The following is a 26,839-nucleotide window of genomic DNA, read 5'->3' as shown; positions in this document are numbered from 1 at the left end:
TGGAAATTATATATCACAACCGTATATTGTGAGATTTTGATGGTCCCATCTACCATTGTAAGGCCGTAGGAGCTATTTGAAATTTATCAACATTTACCGGGAGCACCAGTAAATTTTTATATTCAATTTTTCTCGAAAACAGGGGTATTTTAGGGGCTAAATTTTCTAGTGCTTATGATACATCCATAGGGGTATCCAAAAATATCAAAATTGTAAAGAATTACTACCCACCCAATTTTCTGAATTTCCCAAAACTTTGTATTACCTTTAATACATGTGACCTGAAAATACATTACAAAAATTAAATCACCAATAGTGAAGAGCCATTTTCCTTGCTTCAGCATCTTTTTCATTCAAAGTCAAAATTTTTAATGAGAAATGTAAATTGTGATTCTTGATGCCCTATAGTTCTGCACTCAAGTTTCTTGACTCAAACGATGCTCTTGACTAGACAATGGTAAGCTTCTTGTCTCTTGGTCTGCATGAGGCAGGCATATGAACAGAGTACCATTCTCTTCTGGTATAAGGTGCCTTGCAAGAGTTTTGGGTTCAACACTTTTCATGAAACACCTTATATCCCAATTTTTGAAGTGACCCAAATCTTTCTTGGAGCAGAGTTTGTGCTGCGTGCAGTTCAACGATTTTCATGACACACCATGTACCACGATCCTTGGTATACCTTTTGAAGCAAAGCGTGAGCTATCTTCAGTTCCATACTTTTCATGAGACACCATATATCATCTTTGGAGCAAGTAACAACCCACAACCCTTCTTAAAGCAGATACTTTGCTACATTCAGCTCCATGGTTTTAATGAGACATCATATATCAAGATCTCTGTAGCAATCCACATCTCTCTTCAAGCGAAGACTTTGCAACGTTTAGTTCCATGGTTTTTTATGAGACATCATGCATCACCATCTTTCACCAGCGATCAGTTTCCTCTTGAAGCAAAGACTACACAATGTTCGTTCAGTATTTTTTTACACTATGCATCATGATTTTTTAGAGTCACCTAACATCCTTTTTGAAACATACATGTATCAAGAGCTAGGTTCAGTTCAACTATTTTTTTCATGACACACCCTATCATGATCCTTGGAGCGATCCACAGCCCTCTTTAAGCAAAGCCTGCGCTATGTTCCTGGATAGACCCAGCTGAAGCAGTTCTAGTTTCTCCTTCTCCAATTCCAACTGGCCCTGGAAAAAGAAACCAACAACAAAAATCATGAAGAATATTGCTGCAATATGGGACAGTTAAGATAATGTCTGGGTGTTTTCATCAATGATTCCAAGGCCCCTGAGCCATTTCCAAAATGTACATGTTGCTCACTTGCAAATATATTGCCAAGGTCTGGTCATTATCATGAAAGAGCACCTTTGAATTAACAAACACAAGTAGTTTCATCATCACTCTTGACATTAATTCCATGTTACAATTCCACGCGCCTTTTTTTTTTTGCGATTGCATAGCACTTCACAATTTGCTCTATAACGTAGTATAGTATATAAGGGCACTTCAACAATGATGATAACACTTCAAAAACACCGGTCGAGAAAATATAAATCCGTGCTCTTTAACAAAGTGAGTTGACCTTCAAAAGTTTCTGGAACTGATCCGCAGATATGTAGCAGTCTTTAGGGTGGTGTGTAGCTTGTTCCACAACCTTGCAGCAATCACAGTACACAAAAATACCTGAGATGCTTTTGCATCTCATTTTGTATATTGATTGAACTAATAAAGCTACATATATAAAACTACTTTCATTATAATCATCATCTTTGTAAAATTCAAAGTAGGAGAGTATTGAACCACCGACCTTGCTCTTCTTTGGTAGGATCCATGTCTTGTACTCCACAAAACATCCCGAGCTACTTTTGCATAACATTTTGTATTGATTGAACCAATATAGCTACATGCATAAAATTACGTTCATTATAATCATCATCTTTGTACAATTCGGAGGTAGGAGTATTGAACCACCGACCTTGCTCTTCTTTGGTAGGATGCGTGTCTTGTACTCCTCTGATTTGAACCATCTCTCCAGCTCCTCGTGGCATCGGAGCAGCTCATACGTCTGTTTGCTGCTGAAGACTACCTCGTCCAGCTCCAGCAGTGGTAGAGCATCGGTGAGAAGGGTCAACCAAAACCTTGAGGAAGATAACAATTTATTTAGTGGTATACTTAATGGTAAATACAGTCAAATCAGCTTTAGTGACCACCTGTCTAAAACAAGCACATTCTTTGTTTCCCTTGAAAATGGTTTCTCATTAAAACATGTACTAAAGGAACCTGTCTACAAATACCACTTTTTGTGTTTCCCTTGGGCGGTCGCTATAGCCAGGTTTGACTGTATATTGAAAATCAGTCTTGAAGCTCTTAAGCTGAATTATATAAATTTTTACTGATAAAAAAAACGAAATTAGATTGTGCAACCCAAAGGAAGAATTAGGTGAGGGGCCGTGTTGCCTCACTTGGTCCACACAATGTGATCCTCAAAGTGCCACGGTCTAAAACAAAAGGAATTCTTGAGGACTGCGCTATGAGTTGCAGTGCTCAAAAGATTTGGAACAGCCTTCCACTTGTCATAAAGAGAGCCCAAATCTGTCTTCAAAGCTTAATTCCCAAGTTATATCATTTCTTTAGTATGTGAAAATTGATTTGTTGAGTTACGTAAAACACAATAAATAATCACTAGGGGTATGAATACTTCAGTAATTGTTAACTGTAAGTCTTAATGCAATCGTTAAACCGACATCTGCACTTCTCTCATTATCTAAATGAATTATTCTTTAATTGCTCGTGTTGTTTTTGTTGTTATTCATGATTAGGGGCCTCTATTGCGTCAACTGCTTGACTGCATTTATAATTTCCTTAAATGATTATTTGAGACCAACGTAAAAGGAAAAGCTCCGACTAGTTTCTTTGGACGATGTACTCACTGTTTTGGGGCCAGTCTAGCTCGAAGCAACGACAGGAGAAGAGCTCCGGCATCGCTGAAGTCTCCCTGCTCATACAGGCGATGGAATTCACGATACTTACCTATAAAGAAATAAATACAGACAATTTCAAATACAGATAAGAGAAAGTTTTAAATGAATCAGACAAATTAAATATTAAGATCTCTGAATTTATGGAAGATTGCAGCTTCATCATCATGTCGCAGTTGTACGACTCCGCCATTTGTTGTGTATCACAAATTACAGAAGATAGAGCGTCCTAATTGGTTTTTTAAAAATAGTGATGCATATTCATGAATATGATTGATGACGATTAAATCTGATTGTCAATGACTGTCAACATCTAAACTGAACACCCTTCTTTTGAGAAGGCCTACCCAGATTGCAATGATATCTACACATATACTCTATTGTTAAACCAACAGGGTAACATGGGTATTTCCTATTCAAATATTAAAAATATTACACTTTTCAAAACATGTAGTGAGTAGTGAAATTTCACAAACTCTAAGCGAGATGGAAAATGAATGTTTTCATGTACTTTTAGGTTTTGTACCAAGCAGATCACAAATGGGACCCATTTCACAAAGCCTTTTTTCAATAACAAATGACAAAAATCAGTGACAAATTTGCTGATAACCAATCAGAAGCAAGGATTTCAGTAGCTTATAACAACAACTGTCATTTGTCACTGATGGCAAGTTTTGTGAAACACCCCCCAGAACTCACCGAGGAATGTGAGTCTGTCACTGAGCAGCATCCCAGCGCCCAGGTTATCCAGGAGATCAATGTTAGTGAAGCCTCCCTTCAGGCTGTACTCTGTCAGGAACTTATCGGCCAGGTAGGTCGCAAAGGTCGGGTCGTGCGACCTCAGGCACCAGGTCAGGGCGGAGCCTAGTCGCCCCTGACGATAGCAGCGCATCCCGAGGACCTTGCAGATGCTCTGGGCTGTGGGTTGAGAAAGGACATTATTGCATAAGTGGTTTATTAGTTTCAGCTGGGGGGGGGGGGGGAGGAGGGGGTAAGCATTGAGCCACACCCACTTTGCAGAGTATGTACTAGTTTGGCCAGGGAGATTAGACCTCCCTGCAAGGTCACTAACAGGTGGTTATCTCATCAAATCAGCTCTCAATTAACACAAGAAAAAGAGGATCGTGGGGGACCAACGGGCACCGCTTAGGCATTGTTGTCTATATAGAGGGAGCAAGTAGCTACAGGTAGTGCAGTGGGGCTTTAAGTACGGTATTCCATTTATTTCTGCTGGGTAAGCATTGAGCCACACCCATTATGGAGGATATGGATAAATACACGACTATGATGTTTTCAAGAAAAAGGAGTGCTACAGTGGTCAGTGGCAGATTAACAGTGGCATCTTCAACAAAGTGGGGTGGGGCGGTTTGTTAACACTAAAGACCAATGACCAATGTGAGTTTAATGGGTGGCAGGGCATCAATAAATCAACTTTCTGTCCACACCACTTGATAAAGATTTTAAATGAATGCCAGGCAGAGCATTCTAAGCTTGTATATTGCAAAAGCACATGAAGAACAACAAAAAAGAATGCTCTTTCATTGTTACTGTCACGTCTATTAAAAAAAGTCTTAGGTAGACTGTATGTACAATTTTTTCACTTTCAGCAAGAAAGACTTTGCAGTGACTTTGAAAATAGCGAAGACAAATGAATTTTGCAGCATGAGCTCCTTTGCACCACTCAAATCCATCTCAAGATACAGTTGACAGCTAAATTATTTATACCCTTACCAAGTTTTCAAATTTTTGTTAAGTATGTGAAAAATTGATTTGTCCCCATTAAGGTTTCTTGATAATGTAAGATATCAAAGCTTACATTATTCTACAAAGGCTCTAATTTAACCAGCCTGCCTTTTAATCTTGAGTAAAGTGAAATTCCAAAAAAGAAAGCATATTTACATGAATAACATGGATTTACATTAATAATTTAGTTGTTAACTATAAATCTAATATTTGAGGAAAATTGTTTTTCTACAGTGACTGTGGAATATTTGAAAACTTAAGAATAGAAATTACCTTGTTCCTTCATGTCTCTGTCTTCACAAGCTTTGAGAACCTTGAGGGCTTTCCTCTCGGTCTTCAGAGGGATCCGCTCAATAAATAACTCCAGATAATGTCTGCAATAAAAATCGAGGAGAAAGTCATTTATCACAAAGCTTTAATAGTGGAAATAAAAGACTATAAAGCAGTATCATTGTAGATTGATAGAGACCTGTTTCACAAAGCCTTTTTCTCAATGACAAATGACAAAAATCAGTGACAAATCTGCTGATAACCAATCAGAAGCAAGGATTTCAGTAGCTTATAACAAAGACTGTCATTTGTCACTGATGACAAGTTTTGTGAAATGGGGCCCTGAATTATGAATTATAAATTACATTTGCTTATTATTCCTTTCATCAACATGAATGATGTTACCATCTTTTAAATTTGCACAGATAAGTGGACATCATGAATAAGTTCAAATGATAAACCTTACGGCCTGAAATTTGTTTTTAGGATGCTATTTGTTTTGATGTATGATGTAAAACAGTTTTTAAGTATAATTTTAATATACACATCCCATTCCATTCCTGAACCATTCTAATTTTATGATGAAAAACAGTTCTTCCAAGTATTCACATTCCATTCTATTACTACAACCATGCATCATCCAGCTAAACTTACCTTCCAAATTGAGGGCAGTGATCTAGATAGTCAGCTACTACTTGCCAGAAACTGTTGTGAAAAGAGAAAGAAAAAGACAACATTAACACTCCCAGTACCACTGATTCTAATGTGTTTTAGAAGAATTATTGACATTTTTAAATGTTATTTCTATTGTAATTTTGTACTAGACCTTTTATTGTTTTTGGAATTTCTTTATATCTTTAAAGCATTGCTATGTATATAGGTTGTTTGGTATGATTTTATTGTCATTTTATTGAATTGTTGAAACAATAAATCGAATCGAATTGAATTGAAGAAAGTTTTATTGAAACAAATTTGTTATTACATTTAACCTTGATAAAGTATTCCATTTTAACATCTGGAACTTGTGAACTGGACCATTTGGGATTTAAATTTTTGTCAACATATATTTAATACATACTAACAAAATATTCAAACTGAAGGACGCATAGTAGCGGGCTCTCATGGGGAATTGGACACCATTCAGGTGTTTACACCATAAGAGGTTTTGTCAATCACCAAGATAACCTTCAGTTTTATGACCAACAGGCCTTATATAATGCTCTGCATTTTCCATACATTTCCCTTAACCGAAGACTCTCCAAGAGACTAGGGGTGTTTCCTAATGGGACTATGGTTTGCTGTGTGTGAGACTTGTACGCCCATAAATGGTATTTCCACCAAGTCTGGTGTCAGTGAATTATGGTCTACTGCACATAAAGACTTGATGACCATCTCCCTTTAAATAAGTATCACAGTGAAATTTTAAAAGTTTCTAAATTTCACTTCCCCTGCCCATTTCCTTTTTGAGCACATGAAAAAAAGAATTTTGATACCTCATTTGTCAAATTTGAATATGTGCTTTTGAAAATATGGCCACTTACATAAGAGACGAAATGGTCAAATTCTGCGTAATTAGGCTCTAACTGACAATTAGCCATTTTCAAGGTGATATAATTTTGTAATTAATTGATGAATCACCTTTCTTTTCAAGAAATCTGTTCTCTGTATGGATTTCTACATGCCTATTTTTTTCAGGTTCTTATGACAAATATTTTTTTTGTGTGGAATTTTTCAAATAATTATATGAAGCCCATTTTGAGCCGTGTGACAAATGGCTATTTTTGCGTCACCGGAACAAGTTTTCATGAGTTTTGAAACATGGCTAGATTTAAGAGTGTCTATAAAAAGGGGCTGAATTTCGCCATATCTGGGGTATATATAGATTACTTATTTCTGTAAGTTTGAACCATCAAATCCATTTAAATTAATTTTAAAAGGCATTTGAAAATGGCTCTAAACTCTTCAAGAAGTCCAGGTAGACAAAGGAACATCCCTTCACTGCTATTGTGTAAAAATGTGTAGAACAGGTGCCACATGCATATTCACCTGTTCTACACATTTTTACATATTAGCAGTGAAGGGATGTTCCTTTGTCTACCTGAGGAACTGTATATTTTGTCTGCTTTCTTTGTCCGTCATGTTCATAGTGTCAGGGTACAGCTGTATTCATTGGATTTGCGCTCGAGCACCATCTCGCGGTCATTCTTAATATTTACATGATCGTATTCTCCAGTAAATTCTCTTTCTTCTCGTATCAAAATTGAATTAAAAGTATGTTTTTCTGATATAGAAAAATTGTTTAAAACTTTTCACCCTGATTTTTCACGATCTTTTTAAAACATACCCCCATCATTTTTTATATGAAAATAAAGCTTAAGATGTGCTCTTTCCAACCAGTGGATTTTTAAAACTCAAAGACAAATGGTGTTCAAGCGCGTTGAGCTAAAACTAGCGATACGAATATGCAATCAAATAAAAATGGGGACAAACGAAGTGACACGGTACGAATTAGAGGGTAAATCTCAAGCAACTGTGTCGTAAGTAATTGATGGATTTTGATGAAAATGACATGACATGAAAGACAGAATCCTGGTTTGAAGGCAATCCTTACCTTGTATGAGACATCAGTGTAGAGGAATATTCAAGCAGGAGAAACTCTCTCAGATCAGATCCAAAACTAGGCAAGAGGAGAAGAAGAAAAAATGGCCATGTGGAAATAGTTTATAGGGGGTGATATACTTTTATGAGTTAAATATAAATGAAGCTTTAAGTATATTAATTCCAGCAAGCCATTAAGTTAGACTTCATTTCATGCTATACCTACAGAATGAAGTGAACAGGTGACAATTTTTAAAATTCTAATGAATCAAACCAAAGAAGTCAGATCCCCTAGTAAATATGACCTTTGGCAAGGCATTAATCTATATTTGCCACTCCTTTCCCAGGAGATAAATGGGGACCTAGTAGGATGACCAAAGCCTTGATGATAGTAATTGCCAAATGCCCTCAAAATGACCATATGGTAGTAATACTCCCCAGGGAGTGGAGATGGTGCACATTGTACATGAATGAATCCGATGACCGGGGTAAAAATATCTGTAAAATGCTTGGAGACGGTATTTCGTGTTAATCGCTATATTAATCCAGATTATTATTAAATAGACACAGGGGCTCCTTTGTTTGCACCTCTCCTAATCCCAAGTATCGGCTCTTTTCATGGGATTTATCGTATGTGAACTTTTCACCCCCAAAAGGCATCCTGGAGTAGGACTAGTTTGCCACTCTTTAAGTTCTTAGGAGTTCACTTATAAAAGATCAATTTGAGCACACAATTAGAACTGATCACAAGAAGGTGTTGCTCTGAAATATCAAAACTCTTTGAGATGTCATTTCTGTATGTGTGTGTGTGTTTTTGTTAAGTCCTAATTGTGACATGCAATTTCATTCAAATAATTCAAAATCATGCTCCGCTGGTTGTTCTTGAGGTAAACATAGTTTGACTTGATTTTGTACTTCAAATAAACACAGCAATGCATACCTACAACTAAAAAACTATAGTTAAACTTGTGTATCTTACTTGAGTTGATGTGAGTCCAGCTGACCACAGTGGTGAAGGAGGTCGGAGAGGTGAGCTACAAACCACCAGTTACTCAATGTTGCACTGCAAGAAAATCAGAGTTGGATAATAATAATACCAATAATAATAATATGCTGCTCTTGTATAGCGCATATCACATTTTGATATAACGTCTCTATGGCTTCAAAAGGACTTTGGATCTCTATACCCCGGTTTAGCTCCAGCAAGCAAAGAGCTCAGTGAATTCAAGGAATGAATCCTACAAGGTACCCACGTTAATTCTTCACCTGGGTCAAGTGTGTGGGAAATATAGATTAATGTCTTACCAAAGGCATTTGCTGCAGGAGCACATGTCCTACAACCATTGTACTATGGATACAGTGTTCCTTTTCTGCCACATTTTACACAAATGAAGAAAAAAAACTATACTTTTAAACAAATCTATAGAATTTCTGTTTCAGGATTTAGTATCAATGAAGTATAAAGGCCTATCGTTACATGCATGCATTTCGACAAATCGATCAAAGAACCTTTTATTCAAAAATTTACATGTATCCTAGCATTTAGGAAGTTCTAGGAGACCTTGTGATAGAACAAGCGAGACCAAGAAATGGGAGGAAGGTATATCTTAAGAGAGAGAAAGACAGCTAAAAATGGAAAGCCAGAAGAAGGATAAAACACAAATTCTACATGTTTTGTTTACCTGCTGATCTTGATCATCTGGTAGATATCAAACTCCAAGGCTTTGTCCAAGATACTGTCCAACGATGTCATTCTACCAGAGACGCCACACGCATCCATGCTGGCCTGCAGGTCAGAGGTCAATTGATAAAAACATTTCATGCATTTGACAGATCTATATGTGGTTTACTTGTGTGCCATTAGTATCCGATGTATCATTCACTGCTTTAAAAAATAAAAAAATAAAAAATCTTTATAGAACGATGGTCTTTACACAAAGGTGATCTTTCTCAAAGGCAGATATGGCCATACGTATAGGTCAGCAGCAAGAGGACTAAGGCTTGACACCCTATCCTTGGGACAGCATATTTATAAACTACTAATAATAGACAACACATTCAATAAATGCACTTTGGACCTTGACCAATTCGTCTCACCTTGGCATGGTAGTGAAGGTCCATTGCCTTGACCGTTGGGTTGGTGTAGAGGAGTCGAGTGACCATCAGGTGGTACCAGCCGCCAAGTTCTTGGATCAAGTCCCCAACCTCTTGCAGCAAGACAGACTGGTCACCACAAAGGATCTGTCATGAAACAAAAAGAGTTTAAATCAAGGCCTCTTTGCTCTGTACATTTTTCATTTTCAACTGTATGTTGGTAGTATGTTTGTTTTTTTGCTAGTTGTATTTTTATACAATTTTGCCATTATTTCTCCTTGTAGAAGTGCATCAGATTTTCAAAACACCTTGGTATTCCATACTTTCAGGGTAGCTAGCCATTTTGTCACATATACTTTATGGTTATTTTGTGGCCATTCAAAATTTTCATTTCTGGGCACGCTATTGTTCATTTAAAGCAGGACTGCACTGCTTGTAGCTACTTGCGCCCTCTATATAGCAAACAATGCCTAAGCGGTACCCGTTGGTCCCCCATGGACCCCTTTTTCTTAAGTTAATTGACAGCTGATTTGGAGAGATAACCACCTGTCAGTCACCATGCAGAGAGGTCTAATCCCTCCTGGCCAAACTAGTGCATATAGGCTTTAAAAAACATAACAGCAAATTTTGGAAGTTCATGGAAATTTGATTTACAAAAAGACAAATGTTGTATTCAAAGGATTTGATAGGCACAATTGGAAGGCTACCCGTAGCTACTATACAAAATCAAATATTAGATGTTCTCTGTACATTTCCATGGTGAGTGTGTATTTGATATTGGAGGCTTATCGTGACACCATGCGGAAGCTTTTAAGTTACTTGGTAACATTGTCTGAGATTCTGAAACAAAATGAGCATTTAGCTCATGCTGCAACGATAATGATAAACCTTTAAGTCAGTCAGGAACCCCATGACTTTTACAAGCTGATCCGCCCGTCTGATTATCAAGATATTTACGATTGGAAATCAAAATTCCAAAAACTGTTTTTTTGTTTAACACTACAGTCTATTGACTATAGTAAAACCAGGCACTCAAAGACTTTTACTTTTTGGAGGCACTTCATGAACATTTTGAAGCGCTTCAATATTACACCATATCACAGACACTGATAACACGTAGGGCGATGCATCTTAGAATTAACATTCTTAAACGATGCCTATAACGAAAAGGAATACATCAACAGCCTTTTCAGCATGCCTTACCACATGGTGTTAATACCAAAAGCCTCCATTGGTGGAAAATCTAAAAAAAATTGTCTTTCTCTGTTACCTTACAGACGACCTCCAGCCTTGGATACGAAACGAAGCTCTGATCTTCAAGACACTGTCTACAGGTGTCCTGCCAATGGCGCCACTTCAGGTCAAACTCTGCCAGGGACTGTCGACTCAGGGTTCCAAACACAGGCATACGCCGCATCAGCTCATCGATTCTACCATAAGCCTGACGCAGAAGGGGAAATTTATAAGGAATGTGGTGGAGGGAGAGAGATCATTGTTAATGCCATATAATACAGTGGTTAATTTGTGCATATGGAATAAATTTTGGTCATATATGAGCATCAAAATAAAACCAAATCATCATGACGATAGTTCAAATTCACAACCACAGAGCATTTTTAAGAGATAGTTACAAAACATGCAATCGTCTAATATACAGCATAAACATGAAGCATATTTCATCATGTAGAGGTATAATATAATTTCCCCCTTTTACACTGTTCCCACTTCTGAAAAAGTTACTTCTCAAAAATTGACAGGGTATTTGGTATATATTTTATCAACACACAGACTGTTATTTGGTTTTCAACTTTTTTTTCTTCTTCAAAATGGCAGCTCGGTACGTTTTCCTTGACGTCCAGCCAGTCGGGCTATTTTTCAAGATGGCCGCCAGCATTTATGTTTTTTTTTTTTTTAATTCAGAAAAAGATCATTTTAGAAGTATGTTTGAAATGTTTTTTCATTGACAAAAAAAACAAAAACAAAAACAGGTAACCTCAAAAAAGGAAATGGACGGAAATGCCAAACAAGATTTTGTTTTTTTAATGGCCTAATCAGATTGAAATGTCTTCTTCAAATTAATTCATGTAGAGTATTCATTTCATGCAAGTTATTGATATAGGTTGTTCAGCCTGTTACACAAAACTCTGTTACAAAGGATCTACAATGTAACCTGTAAGATGGATTTGGCTTTCATATCAACTCATAAATACTTTTAGTAATTCAAACATAGCCAACAAACTCATATTCTTCAAAACTAAAATCAACAAGATGCCATACATGATTTCATATGCTGAGAGCCAAAGACTAAATCACTCCTATAATTTCATGTAGGATTAAAAACTTTTTGGCTCTTGACGAATTGTGCAATATCTTTCCTCACCCCATGAGTGTCATGTTGGAACTTTGGATCCAATGAAAGCATATGCCTGGCCTCAGTGAGTCTCCCTTGTAGGATGTAGATGTAGATCTGAAGATGAACCATTGGAAAAGAATCAGTTTACAATTTAAGAATACGGTGATGCATTGATGCTATGGGAAATTGAAGATTTCTGGATTGTAAGTAATGCATGTTCACCTAAAGTCAGCAATGGGATTAGCTGATTATGGCAGGAAAACAAAGAATGTCCAAGTATTATTTGGTCCCCTATTCACACAAAAGAAAGGGCTGTGACTTCATTGAACTATTGTTTGAGTACGTGTTCAGTTGGATGCATTTCAATGAATGCTGAAAAGCAACAATGTATAGCTTGTAAAAAATATCAGAACTGAGATAAGATTCTTGATTTAGCCTCACTCAAAGACAGTCTACCGTCATATCATACAGTACATTGAAAACGTGTATGAAAATGAAAACAGAAAGATAAACTCAACACTGGTTTTATAACTCCAGATTATTCCTTGAAACATGAAAATTATAACTCTAGATTATTCCTGAAAAGATCAAAAATATAACTCTAGATAGACCATTTCTTAAAACATAAAAATAGCAAATTAAAAAAAACACAAAGGGCAAGAGAGATCAAGAAAAAGAACAAAAGAGAGAAAGAGAGAGAGAGAGAGAGAGAGAGGGGGAGGGAGGGAGAGAAAGAGAGAGAGAGTACAAATAAAGATAAGGCACTACTTACAGCAGACCAGTATTCTTCTGTGGTCTCGATCTCCTCTGCCATGAGAATGTTTCTAGCCTTGACATCGCCCTCTGTGAAGTGTAGCTTGACCCAGTCTAACAGCTGCTGTAAGACTATACCACCTGTAATAACAACAATGGAACATCATAATGATAATGATATAATTAATAATTGATAATGGTGTCTTCTTATGTAGCGCACATGTCTGTCAGGTAATGCTCCTGCTGGTGCTCAAACATAAATAACCTAGTCATAGCTGGTGGCCAAATATCTAGCGCTCTGGCATATCAAGTACATGTACCTATTTACACCTGGGTAGAAATATTGGAGGTCTCTGTGAATCGGTTTCCCATTAGTCTAGAGCCCTGCTACATACGGTATAAACAACACCCAAAACATTCATTTAAAAGACAAAAAATCTCAAAATCTGTATTACAAATGATATTCTTCATTAAACCAAAGAGGTTGGGGGGGGGGGGGGGGTACCTCCTTCCTTCACATAAAATCCTACACTGTATTCAATACAGTGTAGGGTTTTATGTGGAGGAACATGAGTTCTCCTACAAGCTTTCTTTGAAATTCTTTCAATATCCAATTCAAGAAATTCTAACTGGAAGTTATGAAACAAAAATGCATTATAAACGGCTACTGATGATATTATCTCGTTGAAATTGTTAGCAATTATTATTGTAAGCAATAGTAATACGGTACATGAATATAATTAGCGTACTGATCTCTCTTCAAAACCTGTTTACCTGGCAATGTCTCTACAAAGAGGATTTCACACAGACTCCATATCAATCCAATGGTCTGGAAGATTTCACATTGGTCTCCATACTCTCTTGCTTCTGTTTGATCTACATTTGGGTCTGCGAAGAGAAGGAAAGGGAGGAAAATCCAGCATGATGAATCATTTTTAATGCATTTAAAAACCTCATTCAAGAATGAAGATTTTTATTACATCACCTATAACAGCAATTACAGCATATATATATATATATATATATATATATATAATGTATATACATGTATGTACTTCTTTAAAGCCTATATGTACTAGTTTTGCCAAGAGGAATGAGAGTATTAGACCTCCCTGCATGGTCACTGACAGGTGGTTATCTCATCAAATCAGCTCTCAATTAACGTAAGAAAAAGGGGACCATGGGGGACCAATGGTCACCGCTTAGGCATTGTTTGCTATATAGAGGGCGCAAGTAGTGCATTTAAAAACCTCATTCAAGAGTTAAGATTTTATAACATCACCTATAACAGCATAATACTCTTAAAGAGGTGTATTTTTGTAATACAAAATTAAACTGGGGGACATTGTCTGGAGGAGGGGGGGAGGGGTATGTTGTCCATGAGAGCTACTCAAGCGGAGTAACAATCGTCCTTTGCGATCATTCACTACATTCTTATAGGGTCTCTATTTTTAACCGTTCCTGAAGTATAGTTACCCAAGTTTGAGTTATTATTCTTTTCAACACATATCAATTACTTAATCATTTTTCACAGTAATTCAAAACGATGGCTAGACATATACTTCTTTTTAAATTTCGCTTTCAGTTCCTCTTTTTTGAAACATAGACTTTTAAGAATAGCCAAAACCTTTAACTATCAGCTAAAGAGACCACAATAACAACATAAAACACATAAAATAACAATGAAAATGAATAAGAGGTTACCGTCAACACTATTATAAATAGAGAGTGTAATTTACGGAGCTACATTGCCATGAATTTGTCATGATGGTGGGTAGGACTTGTGGGTGACATGCCTTAAAGGTAATACAAAGTTTTGGGAAATTTTGAAAATTGGGTGGATAGTGATTCTTTACAATTTTGATATATTTGGATGCCCATGTGGATGTATTATAAGCACTATAAAATTTAGCCCCTAAAACATTTCTGTTTTCGAGAAAAATTAAATTTTTTATAAATTTCAAATAGCGCCTACGGCCTCACAATGGTAGCTGCGACCATGAAAATCTCAGAATATGTAGTTGTGATATATAATTCCCAAACCGGAATAGCTAATCGGTCGATTTTAGTCAAGAATTATTGTTTTGTAGCTTAATTAATATATTGACCTTGAGAGGGAGCTATACAACATTAAAAGTTAATTATTTATAATTTAATAACTTTAGACGCGATTTCAACCGCAACAACGATCACTGAATATTGTAGGATAGTATATGCTTCCAATATGTTCATTTGAACCAGATTCATGACCCCATACCAAAACTTTGTATTACCTTTAATATGAATTGTCCAATACATTGAATACAAGTTCCATCAATATATATTTGAATATCCTAAACATAATATATGGATATGCATCTTAAAATGGTGATAGAACTGTTCATTTCATGAGGGAGATCATAAAAAAAGATGTGTAGCAAATGGCTGAAAATGTGTCGCAAATTGCGATGCCATACCGGGAAAATTCTTCCCTGTAAGCCCCCATTCAAAATATTATAGTGATGCTATAGAGCATACCATTTAGTAAATATCTGACTGAAATTCAGCTTCATGTTTGGTTTTAAAACGAGATGGTTACAAGAATCTAAAAACAACATAACATAAGAGTTAAGAAGATAAAAGGGTCTTGTAAGTACATTCTATCCTCAGCATACTGTACAACTGATATATTTTTTCCTTCTTTATTTTGTGGTCTACATGGGGGTGTCTTTCTTTTTCTTCATATTGTTCTTCTTTCCTTCTTGTTTTTTATATTTTTTTAAAAACGATTTGCGTGTGTGGTTTGAAGGGACAGTCCCAAACCTGACAGTACGTGACGTTTCCTGCCCACAATCTTCTTTTCCACGATCAAAACGGGCAACACTTCCAAATGTCATGGTGTTACAATGAACCTTGCATTTCATAAGTAGAATTAAATTTAGCTCATACCTAATGAGGCCTTGCGGAGATCCTGCACGCATTCAGCTATGAATGCCCGATAATGTCGACTGCACTTTATTAATCTAAATGGCGACAAGGGTTATGAAAACAATCAACTTTTTAATGAGTAAAAACACATATTAATATCCAGCAAGCTATTTTCATTCATGTACAGGTAGTAGGGGTCATGAAATTAAAGGTCATGTACAGTTTTGGTAAGGACTCAATTCTTTTTTGACAGACTTCTTTGAATTTCGATGACAACTAGCAATACTAAGCCGTAGTAATTCTTGTTCCTCCTAAATAATAATAATAATAATAATATGGATATTTATATAGCGCCGGTATCCGTCAGGCTCTGACGCTCATGGCGTTGTACATATTACTATCACAAACATATAACTTTCTTAACTAAAATAAAGTAAACTAAAACAACACAAATTATTACGCTACATTGACATGATTAAATAGCACTGTTTAGAAAGAGATGGTTTTTAGAGCAACTTTGAAGTCATGGACTGGAGGGCTGTTAAGTTACGAATACTAAGTGGCAGCTTATTCTAAAGGAACGGACCAGAATGAGAAAATGCTCTATCCCCCAGGATCTGCGCGTCTTAGGGACAACTAATAAGGAGGATTGAGATGAACAAAGATGTAAAGTAAAGTATTAAACAAATGAGAGATAGAAAATGATTTATTTACTTGGCGATTTTGACAACACTTTTTAAGGACCATGGTGGTACTCAGTCACCCATTGCAGAAGTATTATGAATGGTGTATTATGCGACAGAAAATGAGTTACTTTTCATCATGAAATAGATTTCATACTCATACGTATTCATTATGCCTAATAATTAGGAGCTACCAAAGTTGGGTGCACTATTTTTGATACGCACCGTACATATTTAATCCAAGGCCACCAAGGCCATGGCCGTGGATGCCCCTTTGATTGGCCTCAATGCCCCTCTCATTGGCCTTGGAGATTTTTTGAGCCCTTTCCAATTCTTCCTATTTGTGCTGTAATATAGAAATGTGCCCTTCAGAAAAGTGGCCTTGCCCTAAAAATATTGAAATTTAAGGCCTGTAAGAGGGTATTTACATGTATTCCATTGTTTGAAAAAGTTTCACCTGACACTCAACAACATTTTATAAGTGCATGACTGTGCACTACATGTATATCTGCATTATCTTTTATATAACAAATATTGCATGCATACTCTTGTAAATATACCATACTGTACATGCAATTGCACCTTCAAATTCAGAATTCCCCTTTGGAGTTGTGACATTATATTTCAACCTCAGCCTGCAGCCTCAGTGAAATAAAACAAAACTCAGGAAAATTTGGATGTGTTGGTTCATATAGTTTATTATATTGAACCTCACAGCAGGCAATATTTGTATAATTAATCTGCTATTCAAATTTTCTAGCTAACAAAAGAAACTGTACTTGAAAACTATTAAATGCTATACAACCTAGGGAATTGCAACAACAGTGAAAACCTCATCAACTATTAAAAGGTAAATTAATTGCAATCATGATATAAGTCTCGACCTTGCTTGTCGCATACAATGAAATAGATACAAGTGTATGAAATAATAACAATCCGATAGATTGATATTGGTTTGACCACGGTCGTTAAACCCCACCATGTGCATCAGTTGGTGAAACGTGACAGCAATAACGATTTTGATCAGTATCTCAATGCTGGATTCTCCCCCCCCCCCCTTTATTGTCATATTAATCAAATAAAAAATGAGCAATGAGTGACAAGTGCAAAGTGCCAGTCCTCATTATCAAAGTTGAACAAAATGAGAGCACGGTTATAGAGTGATTTTCTAAAATGTGTCAGCAAAGCTAGGTTGCCATGGCAACTTGAACAGCATAATTGACATCAGCACCAGAAGTGTCACAATGTGATGATGGACATGTGTGCTACATAAGAAGCCACCATTATTAGTATTATCAGTATCAAGTGAATGAAATAAATCAATAAAGAGAGGGAGAAATTCAAAAAAAGAAAACTCACTGAGGTTTCCTTGATGCGTTCTTGTCCTCGGGAGATTGCTTTTGTAGCGAAACAAAAACATCTGTGCAAAGAAAAGGGGCATGTTATCAATATGAGAATGATACATGTACATGAACATACATGCAGTGTATCAAAAAGGGCAGGTCCAAGCTATTTGGATTGTGACGTACGGGACATTTAGAGACTTTAAACAAGAAATAACAACAGATGAAATTATTTATATGGCTATCTTTTGGTATGAGTCTGTGGCTATTATGGGCTAGTTCATTTGTGGAAAGTTTTAGTTCTGACCAATTTTTTAATTAATTTTAAATGTAATTAATGTGCTGCGTGACGTACGGGACCACAGCGTCCCGTACTGTTGTTATTTCTTGTTGTTTCTTGTTTAAAGTCTCTAAATGTCCTGTACGTCACAATCCAAATAGCTTGGACCTGCCCAAAATAAGGAAAGATGGTGAGGGTGGAAAATAGAGAGAGAGAGAGAGAGAGAGAGAGAGAGAGAGGAGGGAGGGAGGGGAGGAGGAGGGAGGGGAGGAGGGAGGGGAGGAGTGAGAGAGGGAGACAAAGAATGACAGCTCTAGATACAAAGATAGCAAGACAAACAGATAATGGTTGATGGTTGACAGAGTGAGAGAGAGAGAGGGAGAGAGAGAGAGATAGAAATAGAGAGAGAGAGAGAGAGAGAGATAGAGAGATAGAGAGAGAGAGAGAGAGAGAGAGAGAAAGGGAGTTGAGGTTGGGGAGGGGGGAGGGGGGGGGCAGGGAGGAAAGAGAAAGAGAGAGAGATGGATGAAAGAGAACAATATACACACAAGGAGAAACAGAGTCTAAAAGGGGAAAGAGAGAAATAGTCTAGATAGAAAGGTACATGCACATGTAAAGTGAGAGACATACAGATGTAGAGAGAGAAGGATAAAGAAGAAAGTGGGTGGGAAAGAGTGACAGAGAGAGGGGAGAGATAATGGTGGTTAGTGAGCAAGAAAAAAATAAGGTATCAAAGACAAACAGCTAATATGGCTACATGTAATAGAGAAAAAGAGATAGTGACAGAGAAAGAGGGGGAGGGAGGGATAAAGAGGGAGAGAGTGGAGAGAAAGAAAAAGAAAGAGAGAGAAAGAGAGAGAGAGAGAGAGTGTGATGAATCTCCTTACCATGTGATTGCATAACAAGTTTCCTGGTGTGTGGGTTGTGCATGTCTGTCTGCCATTCTACCTGATGGAGTGTGGACGGGGTCTGGTGGTAGACTACTTGGTCACCTGTCAAAGAAACACAGACCTGTAGGAATCACTGGACTGTCATTATCAGCGCCTATTTTCTCCGTTGAGGTATCGATGTACAATGTACATCTTTTTCTACACTGACATTGTGTTGACATTTCTGTCTCAAAGACTCAATAAAACTGTAATTTTCTGGGTTGATCAAATAAAACATTCAATCTATTATACAGATGGGCAACAAAAGTCAGCTAAAAAAAAGCATATCCTGTATATTTGCTTGATATGGCAATTTCCTGAGTTGGTCAAAATGTATACATTGCAGCGTTGGCAAGCAGACACATGGTGTGTAGTGAAAGTGTTGTTTGTCAATTTGGCAGTTTGAGATAAAACTGCTGGGGCTATTCTCAGGCTATTTATGATATTGGAAAGAACTCTTTCCCCAACCTACATGTAATGTACGGTATTTCTAATATTTCGAACAATTCTTTTTCTTCAAAAGGGAAAATATTGTACATACATGTAATAACTCGTCTGGAGAAGAAGAAAAAATCCTCCACACCCGTTCCCATAATCATGATAGGCCTGTATGCAGGCTCTTTTTTCCATTTTGTTCAAAATTTCATTTCGGTCACTGTTTGATTGTAAATGGGCAATTGGATATTCTGAATTTAAAAAAAGTGTTTTCAGCATCTCCACCATTCTCTGTGTATCCCTCACATTGCTCTTAAATTTATAACATGGTGTGCATCATAGGGAATCTAGATAAAATAGATACATAAAATCTATCGATGTAAGTGCCTCCCCCCCCCCCCCTTTTTTTTTCGCTGGCATTCTGGACATGCCCAAGCCCACATTTCCTGAAAATCACATACAGTAGTATAGAAGACGTGCTTATCAATTACACTCAACGCTCCTAATTATTTGAACTTTCTGCACTACTAAACGTCAGATCAAGTTAATATACTGAGATACTGGCCAAAATTAATTATAATAATGTCAACTTATAAAGCGCACATATTCTTTCTAAAAGACTGCTCAAGGCCCTCTGTACAGTATCAAAATAATTATACAATATTAAAACTAAGATATAAATATACAATATTAAAACTACGACATAATTATGCAATATTAAAACTATGACATAAACTAGATGGAATTCGACTGCGCGCAGTCGAAAATGATGCCTCCGTTATAGAGCAATTTTACAAACCAAAACAGAAAAAAAAATTGAATTCACGTTCAATGGTAATCCATTGACAGGTTCTCAGAATATTGTGATTACAAGCAATTTCTCATATACATATATGACCCTTTGATCTTTGACCTCATGACCATAAAATCTACTCAGTTCATTGGCTCTGCAAGATGTTCTGAGTTAAATAGTAATCCATCTGTCAGTTCTAATGAGAATGCGTTCACAAGCTATTTTTGCATACATAATGGGCCCATGACCTTTGACCTTTGACCTTATGAACCAAGAATCTACTCAGTTCATTGGCTCTGCAAGTAACAAACATGACCTAATTTTGGCATGAATCCATCAATCGGTTCTTGAGATAACGCGATCACAAGCTGTTTTTGCATTCATAATGTGCGCTGTGGCCTTTGACCTTTGACCTACGTGCTCCAAAATCTAATCAGATTGTCTTCCTATGGTGATAAACACTATCATTAAGTTTGAAGTTTAAATCTCCAGTGGTTCTTGAGATATTATGATAACAATCTCAATGTATGGAATTTCATAAGTTGACCTCTGTGACCCTTGACCTTTGACCTACGTGCTCCAAAATCTAATCAGATCGTCTTCCTATGGTGATACACACTATCACTAAGTTTGAAGTTTAAATCTCCAGTGGTTCTTGAGATATCATAACAATCTCAATGTATGGAATTTCATAAGTTGACCTCTGTGACCCTTGACCTTTGACATACGTGCTCCAAAATCTAATCAGATTGTTTTCCTATAGTGATACACACTATCACTAAGTTTGAAGTTTAAATCTCCAGTGGTTCTTGAGATATCATGATAACAATCTCAATGTATGGAATTTCATAAGTTGACCTCTGTGACCCTTGACCTTTGACATACGTGCTCCAAAATCTAATCAGATCGTCTTCCTATGGTGATACATACTATCCTTAAGTTTGAAGTTTAAATCTCAAATGGTTCTTGAGATATCGCGCTAACAAACTCAATACAAGGAATTTCATAAGTTGACCTCTGTGACCTGTGACCTTTGACCTACGTACTCCAAAATCTAATCAGATCGTCTTCCTATGGTGATAAATACTATTCCCGAGTCTTAAGTTTAAATCTTAAATGGTTCTTGAGATATTGTGATAACGGTCAAACGGGACGTACGGACGGACGTACGGACGGACAACCCGAAAACATGATGCCTCCGGCACCACCTTCGGTGGCGGAGGCATAACAAATAGTGCTTAAGTTTCTTCTTAAATATTTCAATTGATGGTGATTGTCTTTATTTGTTAAGGTAAATTGTTCCATAATTTGGGTGCAATGTTAGCAACAGGGGCAGGGGGAATTATCCACACACAAAAACAAACAAAAATCACATTTTTGGCTCAAAATTTATATTTCACATACTACATACAGTAATTCAATAAAATTGATATCAACTTGAAGGTTTTTTAATTATCAGTCATTTTACACCAAACCCATGGTACCTTTAAAACCCTATTTAAGCACACCAAACACATCCTCTATACACTGATACACGTGTATGCATACAGTTAAAGGAAACCTCACCCCAAGATAATAACTTTACTTATTTTGAGAGATTTATTATATTCTTGCCCATCAATCTACATTCCCCTGGTTTCCCCACCAAAGTGTATGAGAGGCATTACGCTAGAATAATGTTCAGTTACTCAGCACGACATGATCACCATTTTCTTGATAACGGGATGCACTACATACATGTACATGTATGTGAATTCATTTATCAAGTAAATGTATTCAAATTTGTGGATGATTTCTTCCCCGATGTGTGTGGTGATGAAGCATTTCATTCACCTGCTATTATCTTCTGTAAATATTGCCATAAAACAAATTGAAAAAATAAGTTTGTACTCTTCTAGGGTGAAGGATTCCTTTAACTGTATGCACATCAAATTCAAAGGGCAGGAATACATCTTTTTTTCAGAATATGTACACTTATTTTTGGGTTGCGGTTTCCTTACACATACTGTACGTACATGTACACTGTACATGTATGTATATGGGCAAAAATGTTGTTTTTGTTGAAATCAAGTAATGAACTTTGGGTTGCTATAACTTTTCATTGAAAAAAGATATAAGCCTCTCTTTTGCACAAGATATTGTCCTGGTACATGGACAAGTTTCTGGAGAGTTATGACTAACAGAGAATCGATGCCCCACAATTTAAATATATGGAGAATTATTTTTGGATAATATTCAATTTTTGAAAATAATCACCCACAATCATGTTTTTTACTTAAAATGTTGATGTTTATTAATCCCAATTTCATTAAAATCGGTCTAAAGATGTAGATTATTTACTTTTCTTCCATATGACAACAAACTCATGGTGGTTCAAGGTTTCCATAAAATATTATAAACAAAATGCTATTTTTCACCAAAAAGGCCATTTTTTTAAAGCCCCCTCTGATTAAGGGGTAACCGCTACAAAAACAAACAAAACAAACCTCTGAAATATTGTGTTTATGATAAAGGTGTGCTAACTCCAGGGGTGATAGTGAGCACTAAAAAAAAAATAGGTTTTTTGTTTTCCCCTCAACCACGCCCCCCTTGAGTAAAAAAAGAGAAGAGGATTCGCGGGGGAAAATGGCATCTAACAACATTACCCCCTTTCGAGTAAGAAACTTGGGGAAAAAATAGGGCAAAATAGGGAAGATTAGAAAAAATAATGGGGAAATCTGTAAAATCAGGATAAAAGAGGGAAGAAAAAAATCTGGTGAAAAAAAAAAAAAAAAAATAATAATAATAATTGGGAAGAAGAAAAAAAAATCAGGTTTTTATCAGGCCTGTAAATTTATGTGGTAGTGGCAGGCAAAACCCTCTTTCAGACTTTAGCCCCTTAGCATGATGAAGAATAATTAAAGTTTGATGAAAACTAGATGTCAAAACTCAGCAAAGCAATCATGCATGAAGACAATATCAGAGAATTCTGGGGGGTGTTTCACAAAGATCCTACACTGTATGTCAAACCTATCTCTAAGTTGGACTTAATTTATGGAAAGCCGTTAGCATCTTTGAAAATATTTTGAAAAACTCATTTTAAAAGGCATAAAATGTTGATTTAAATCATTCATATCTTCTTTCATGGGAAATTTTATGATCTTGATGTGGAATTTATGAAAAACCGAAAAACCTTGAATTTTTTTGCTTTTGAATATATTTTATTTTAAGGCTACAAATGGCTCTCCATTATTTTTAAGTCCAACTTAGAGTTGAATTTAGAGAATCTTTGTGAAACACCCCCTGGAGTGGAGATGACCCTTTTTTGCTTAGAAGTACATTTTAGGAATATCGTGCCTCCTCTTATACAAAATCCAGGATGCACGCCAGGTACATGTATACTCACCACTGCCCTCCGCTTTCCTCCTCTGCCCACATCCAGTGTGAAGGATTAGCTGGTTTCCTCTACCCCATACAGCAGAGAGACCATGAACACTCGACTCAGGCTCAGGGATACTCTGTGGGAAAGACAAAGAAGTTTAATATACATGTAGTTAACCCTGTAAGTTGGGGCTTTGATCGGATCAGAAGATCGGAGCGACACCCTCGCACCTGTGATCGGTATCGGCAAAAATAATCGGCAGAATTTTTTTTTTTTTTAATGACGAAAATGTTCAAGTTTTTGGCTATCAAATTCTCCAAAAAAATTCATGGCTGGGATTATTTTGTCATTTGGAGTGGTTGTAGACCATGTTGGTTGATGTTTAGTGCTTTTCATGACTTTAAAATTAATAATATTGGTCTAAGTGAAGAGGCGAACCATGCGGGCTGCCATCTTGGATTATAATGCATGCCTACATTATAATCCAAGATGGCAGCCCGCATGTTTTGCCTCTTCTCTTAGACCAATATTAGACAAAAATCTTATCTTATCTTACTACTAGGCCTGAGTCATGTCGGGATTTTCATAAACCGGGTCCCGACGGCCTTGCACCGGTCGGGACCCGGTGTCCCGAAATCAGCTCGCAGGATTTGTCACTTGCCTCTATAAAAAGCGCATATCATCAGTATGTCCCTTAAAAGTGACATTTTTATCAGTCAAATAAATCAACACATGCATACCTTGGCACAGATTGGTATATTCTTCCATTTGACATTATATTCATCCATGATTGGCGATGTTTAGTGCCATTATCGTGCCTCTAAAAGTTAAAAAACTCGAGCAAAAATATAAAGACTACAATCGAGCCGCCATTTTGATTTATGCAGGTTGAATAAATCTGGTCAAAAAATATGAATGTTAGAATAATAAAACGGCTTTCTAAAACATTCTTCTGTACAATATACCGATCATATAATATTTTAAAGACAAAAATAAATATTTATCTCTTATTTTAAACATCGCATGCTTTTTTTTAAAAGCTGAAAATTACTTGGTAATCACAAGAAGTTTCGATACGAATAGCTGTTGCAAGGCAAGTTCAGACTAGTCTCGGAAAAATGCGCAGTGCTCCTCGTTATCTGTAATGCGTGCCAGAACGAACCCAAACAAAGACGTGATCGTAACGAGAAAAAAATCATTAAAAACTACGAGAGCACAATTGGAAAGATATACTGCTCAAAATTACCATAATCAGATACATAACTTGGACAATGAATTCAATAATCGCCCAAGACATGCCACAGAAATTGTGATAATCGAGGAGTAACTGGGTACATTTTTATCGCAAGGGGCCTGCTGCAAATACTCGAATCCTTTGTTATACTGCTTTTTACCGTAGAGGGCGGTATTTGCCTCGTGTTCAATTTAAACACGTTTAGATATATTGCAGCAGGCCCTTTCGATAATGATTGTACCTATAGTAACTCATTAAATATCACTATTTATGTGGCTTTTCTTGGACAACTATTGTATTCTTCCTCCAAGTTATGTATCTGCTTACGATAATTTTGAGTAGTTGTCTTTCCAATTGTGCTCTCGTAGTTTTTAATGATTTTTTTCTCGTTACGATCACGTCTTTGTTTGGGTTCGTTCTGGCACGCATTATAGCTAACAAGGAGCACTGCGCATTTTTCCGAGACTAGTCTGAACTTGCATTGCAACAGCTATCCGTATCGAAACTTCTTGTGATTACCAAGTCATTTTCAGCTTTTGAAAGAAGCATGCGGTGTTGAAAATCAAAGAAAAAAAAAATATTTTGTCTTTTGAAAATTATTCGATCGGTATGTTGTAAAGAAGTACTTTTTAGAAAGTCGTTTTATTATTCAAACATTAATGTTTCTTTCAACCTGATTTATTAATTCTGCCGAGAGACGTAGACCTGGCCAGTACAGTAGCTAGCTAGCTAGCAGCTGGCAACAACAACCCCATGGGGCGAACTGCTTTGCAACCCATATTTATATCAGCAGTTCGGATTGATTCTGGATGAGCTAGAATACGATTGGTAACAATTAAATACTTAAGTTTTAGGGTGGATCGATTTTAGTGGTGTGCAAAACTGCAATTTCTTACATATTTCATTATTTTTTTCGGAGCGCCGGTTCTCAAAAAACGAAACCGGGACCCGACGGCAACGGTCGGGTCCCGGTGTGATCGACCGTACCGACTCAAGCCTACTTACTACATATATGCTCCGGATTTCAACGAAGGAACACAAGTCTAGTTTTGAATATCAATGTTTTGATAGAATATTTCTTTATTTACCTGCATATGAAATATCTAGCCTATAATCTAGGTGATTTGATTTCCAAAACAATGTTTTTTTGCTAGGAAACTTACACAATGCACAATATGCCAAGAAAAATTGGCCCGCATTATGCTTCGCGCGCATAGTGGTGATTTATCACGGGGCTGCGCTGGCATCATGTATCGCAGCTGCCAGTTTTCTAAATGTACATCGCTCAATGCGTAAAGTTCTACGGCTACCGCCTACGCGCCAGCCGTACTTCAGTTCAGGAATCTCCTTCATTCAATACTGTCACTGGTAGATCTACTACCCGCACCCAATTGTTTTAAACACTCTAAGCTTAGTCTTAAATTCCACGTACCATCAGGCATCAAGGACTGGAACTCACTACCCCCCCCCCCCCCACATTGAAAGGACGCAAACATTGACACACCTTCAATTGTCATCCTACAAAGTAAACTAGACCTCTAGTACATTCTCAAAAATAACAAGCAGCAGCCAACTTTTTCCTCAACCAAGTCCAAGAGTAGACCCTAGTCTAGAATTCTAGATCTACTCTAGTCTAGCCTAGTCTCTAAGGCTCTAGCAACAATCCTTACAAGGAATAAATTAGCAACAGTGCACACCCCCTAATCCTCCACGTTTGGTTCCAAACGATACGTTGAGGAGTATACTGAAGAAGAAGATGAACTTTGTCAGAATTTTGTTTTACTTTTCTGAACACCCAGTCCCACATAACGGCTTTTGTGTTATTAACTGTTAATGTAACTTCTATTGAAAATAAAACTGACAGTTTCACATCTAATATCACTCTTTGCCGAATGAAATAACCACAATTTTATTACACAGGAATAAATCATCCCTAATGAACCGATCTAATTTCAACTAAAACCTTAAAAATACGAACCAAAAATGGAATTTCCCGCTCGTAAGCCGCCATGCTGATGGCTGATCCTTTTGAATTGGCTGATACCAAATTGAGCTGCGTACACACACGTAGAA

General features: G+C 36.8%; 1 protein-coding gene across 1 annotated transcript; it reads right to left on the bottom strand.

The window, feature by feature from the left end:
* Positions 1-547: 547 nt before the first annotated feature.
* On the bottom strand, positions 548-26,839 carry LOC590002 (nuclear pore complex protein Nup85). The gene is made up of 19 exons (XM_030984309.1): positions 26,745-26,839; positions 23,557-23,668; positions 18,902-19,006; positions 17,751-17,811; positions 15,730-15,803; positions 13,576-13,689; positions 12,821-12,942; positions 12,076-12,162; positions 10,966-11,136; positions 9,699-9,842; positions 9,284-9,387; positions 8,581-8,664; positions 7,615-7,680; positions 5,658-5,708; positions 5,007-5,107; positions 3,690-3,908; positions 2,943-3,042; positions 1,988-2,150; positions 548-1,199 (listed from the first exon to the last, which is right to left on the bottom strand). The coding sequence occupies exons 1-19, from the start codon at positions 26,775-26,777 to the stop codon at positions 1,089-1,091; spliced, it is 2,022 nt and encodes a 673-aa protein (XP_030840169.1). The 5' UTR covers positions 26,778-26,839; the 3' UTR covers positions 548-1,088.

This window comes from Strongylocentrotus purpuratus, unplaced genomic scaffold (assembly GCF_000002235.5).
Source record: "Strongylocentrotus purpuratus isolate Spur 01 unplaced genomic scaffold, Spur_5.0 spur5_scaffold_14, whole genome shotgun sequence".
NCBI classification, from domain to species: Eukaryota; Metazoa; Echinodermata; class Echinoidea; order Camarodonta; family Strongylocentrotidae; genus Strongylocentrotus; species Strongylocentrotus purpuratus.
The sequence above is the reverse complement of the archived record's forward strand: the minus strand, read 5'-3'. Positions and strand labels throughout refer to the sequence as shown.

Coding starts and splice junctions, on each gene's coding strand:
- LOC590002 (XM_030984309.1), bottom strand. CDS start 26,777: ATGGCGGCTTACGAGCGGGAAATTCCATTTTTG. Junction 23,669..26,744: donor AGCGGGAAATTCCATTTTTG/GTTCGTATTTTT, acceptor TCTTTCCCACAG/AGTATCCCTGAGCCTGAGTC. Junction 3,043..3,689: donor TGACAGACTCACATTCCTCG/GTGAGTTCTGGG, acceptor ATTTCTTTATAG/GTAAGTATCGTGAATTCCAT.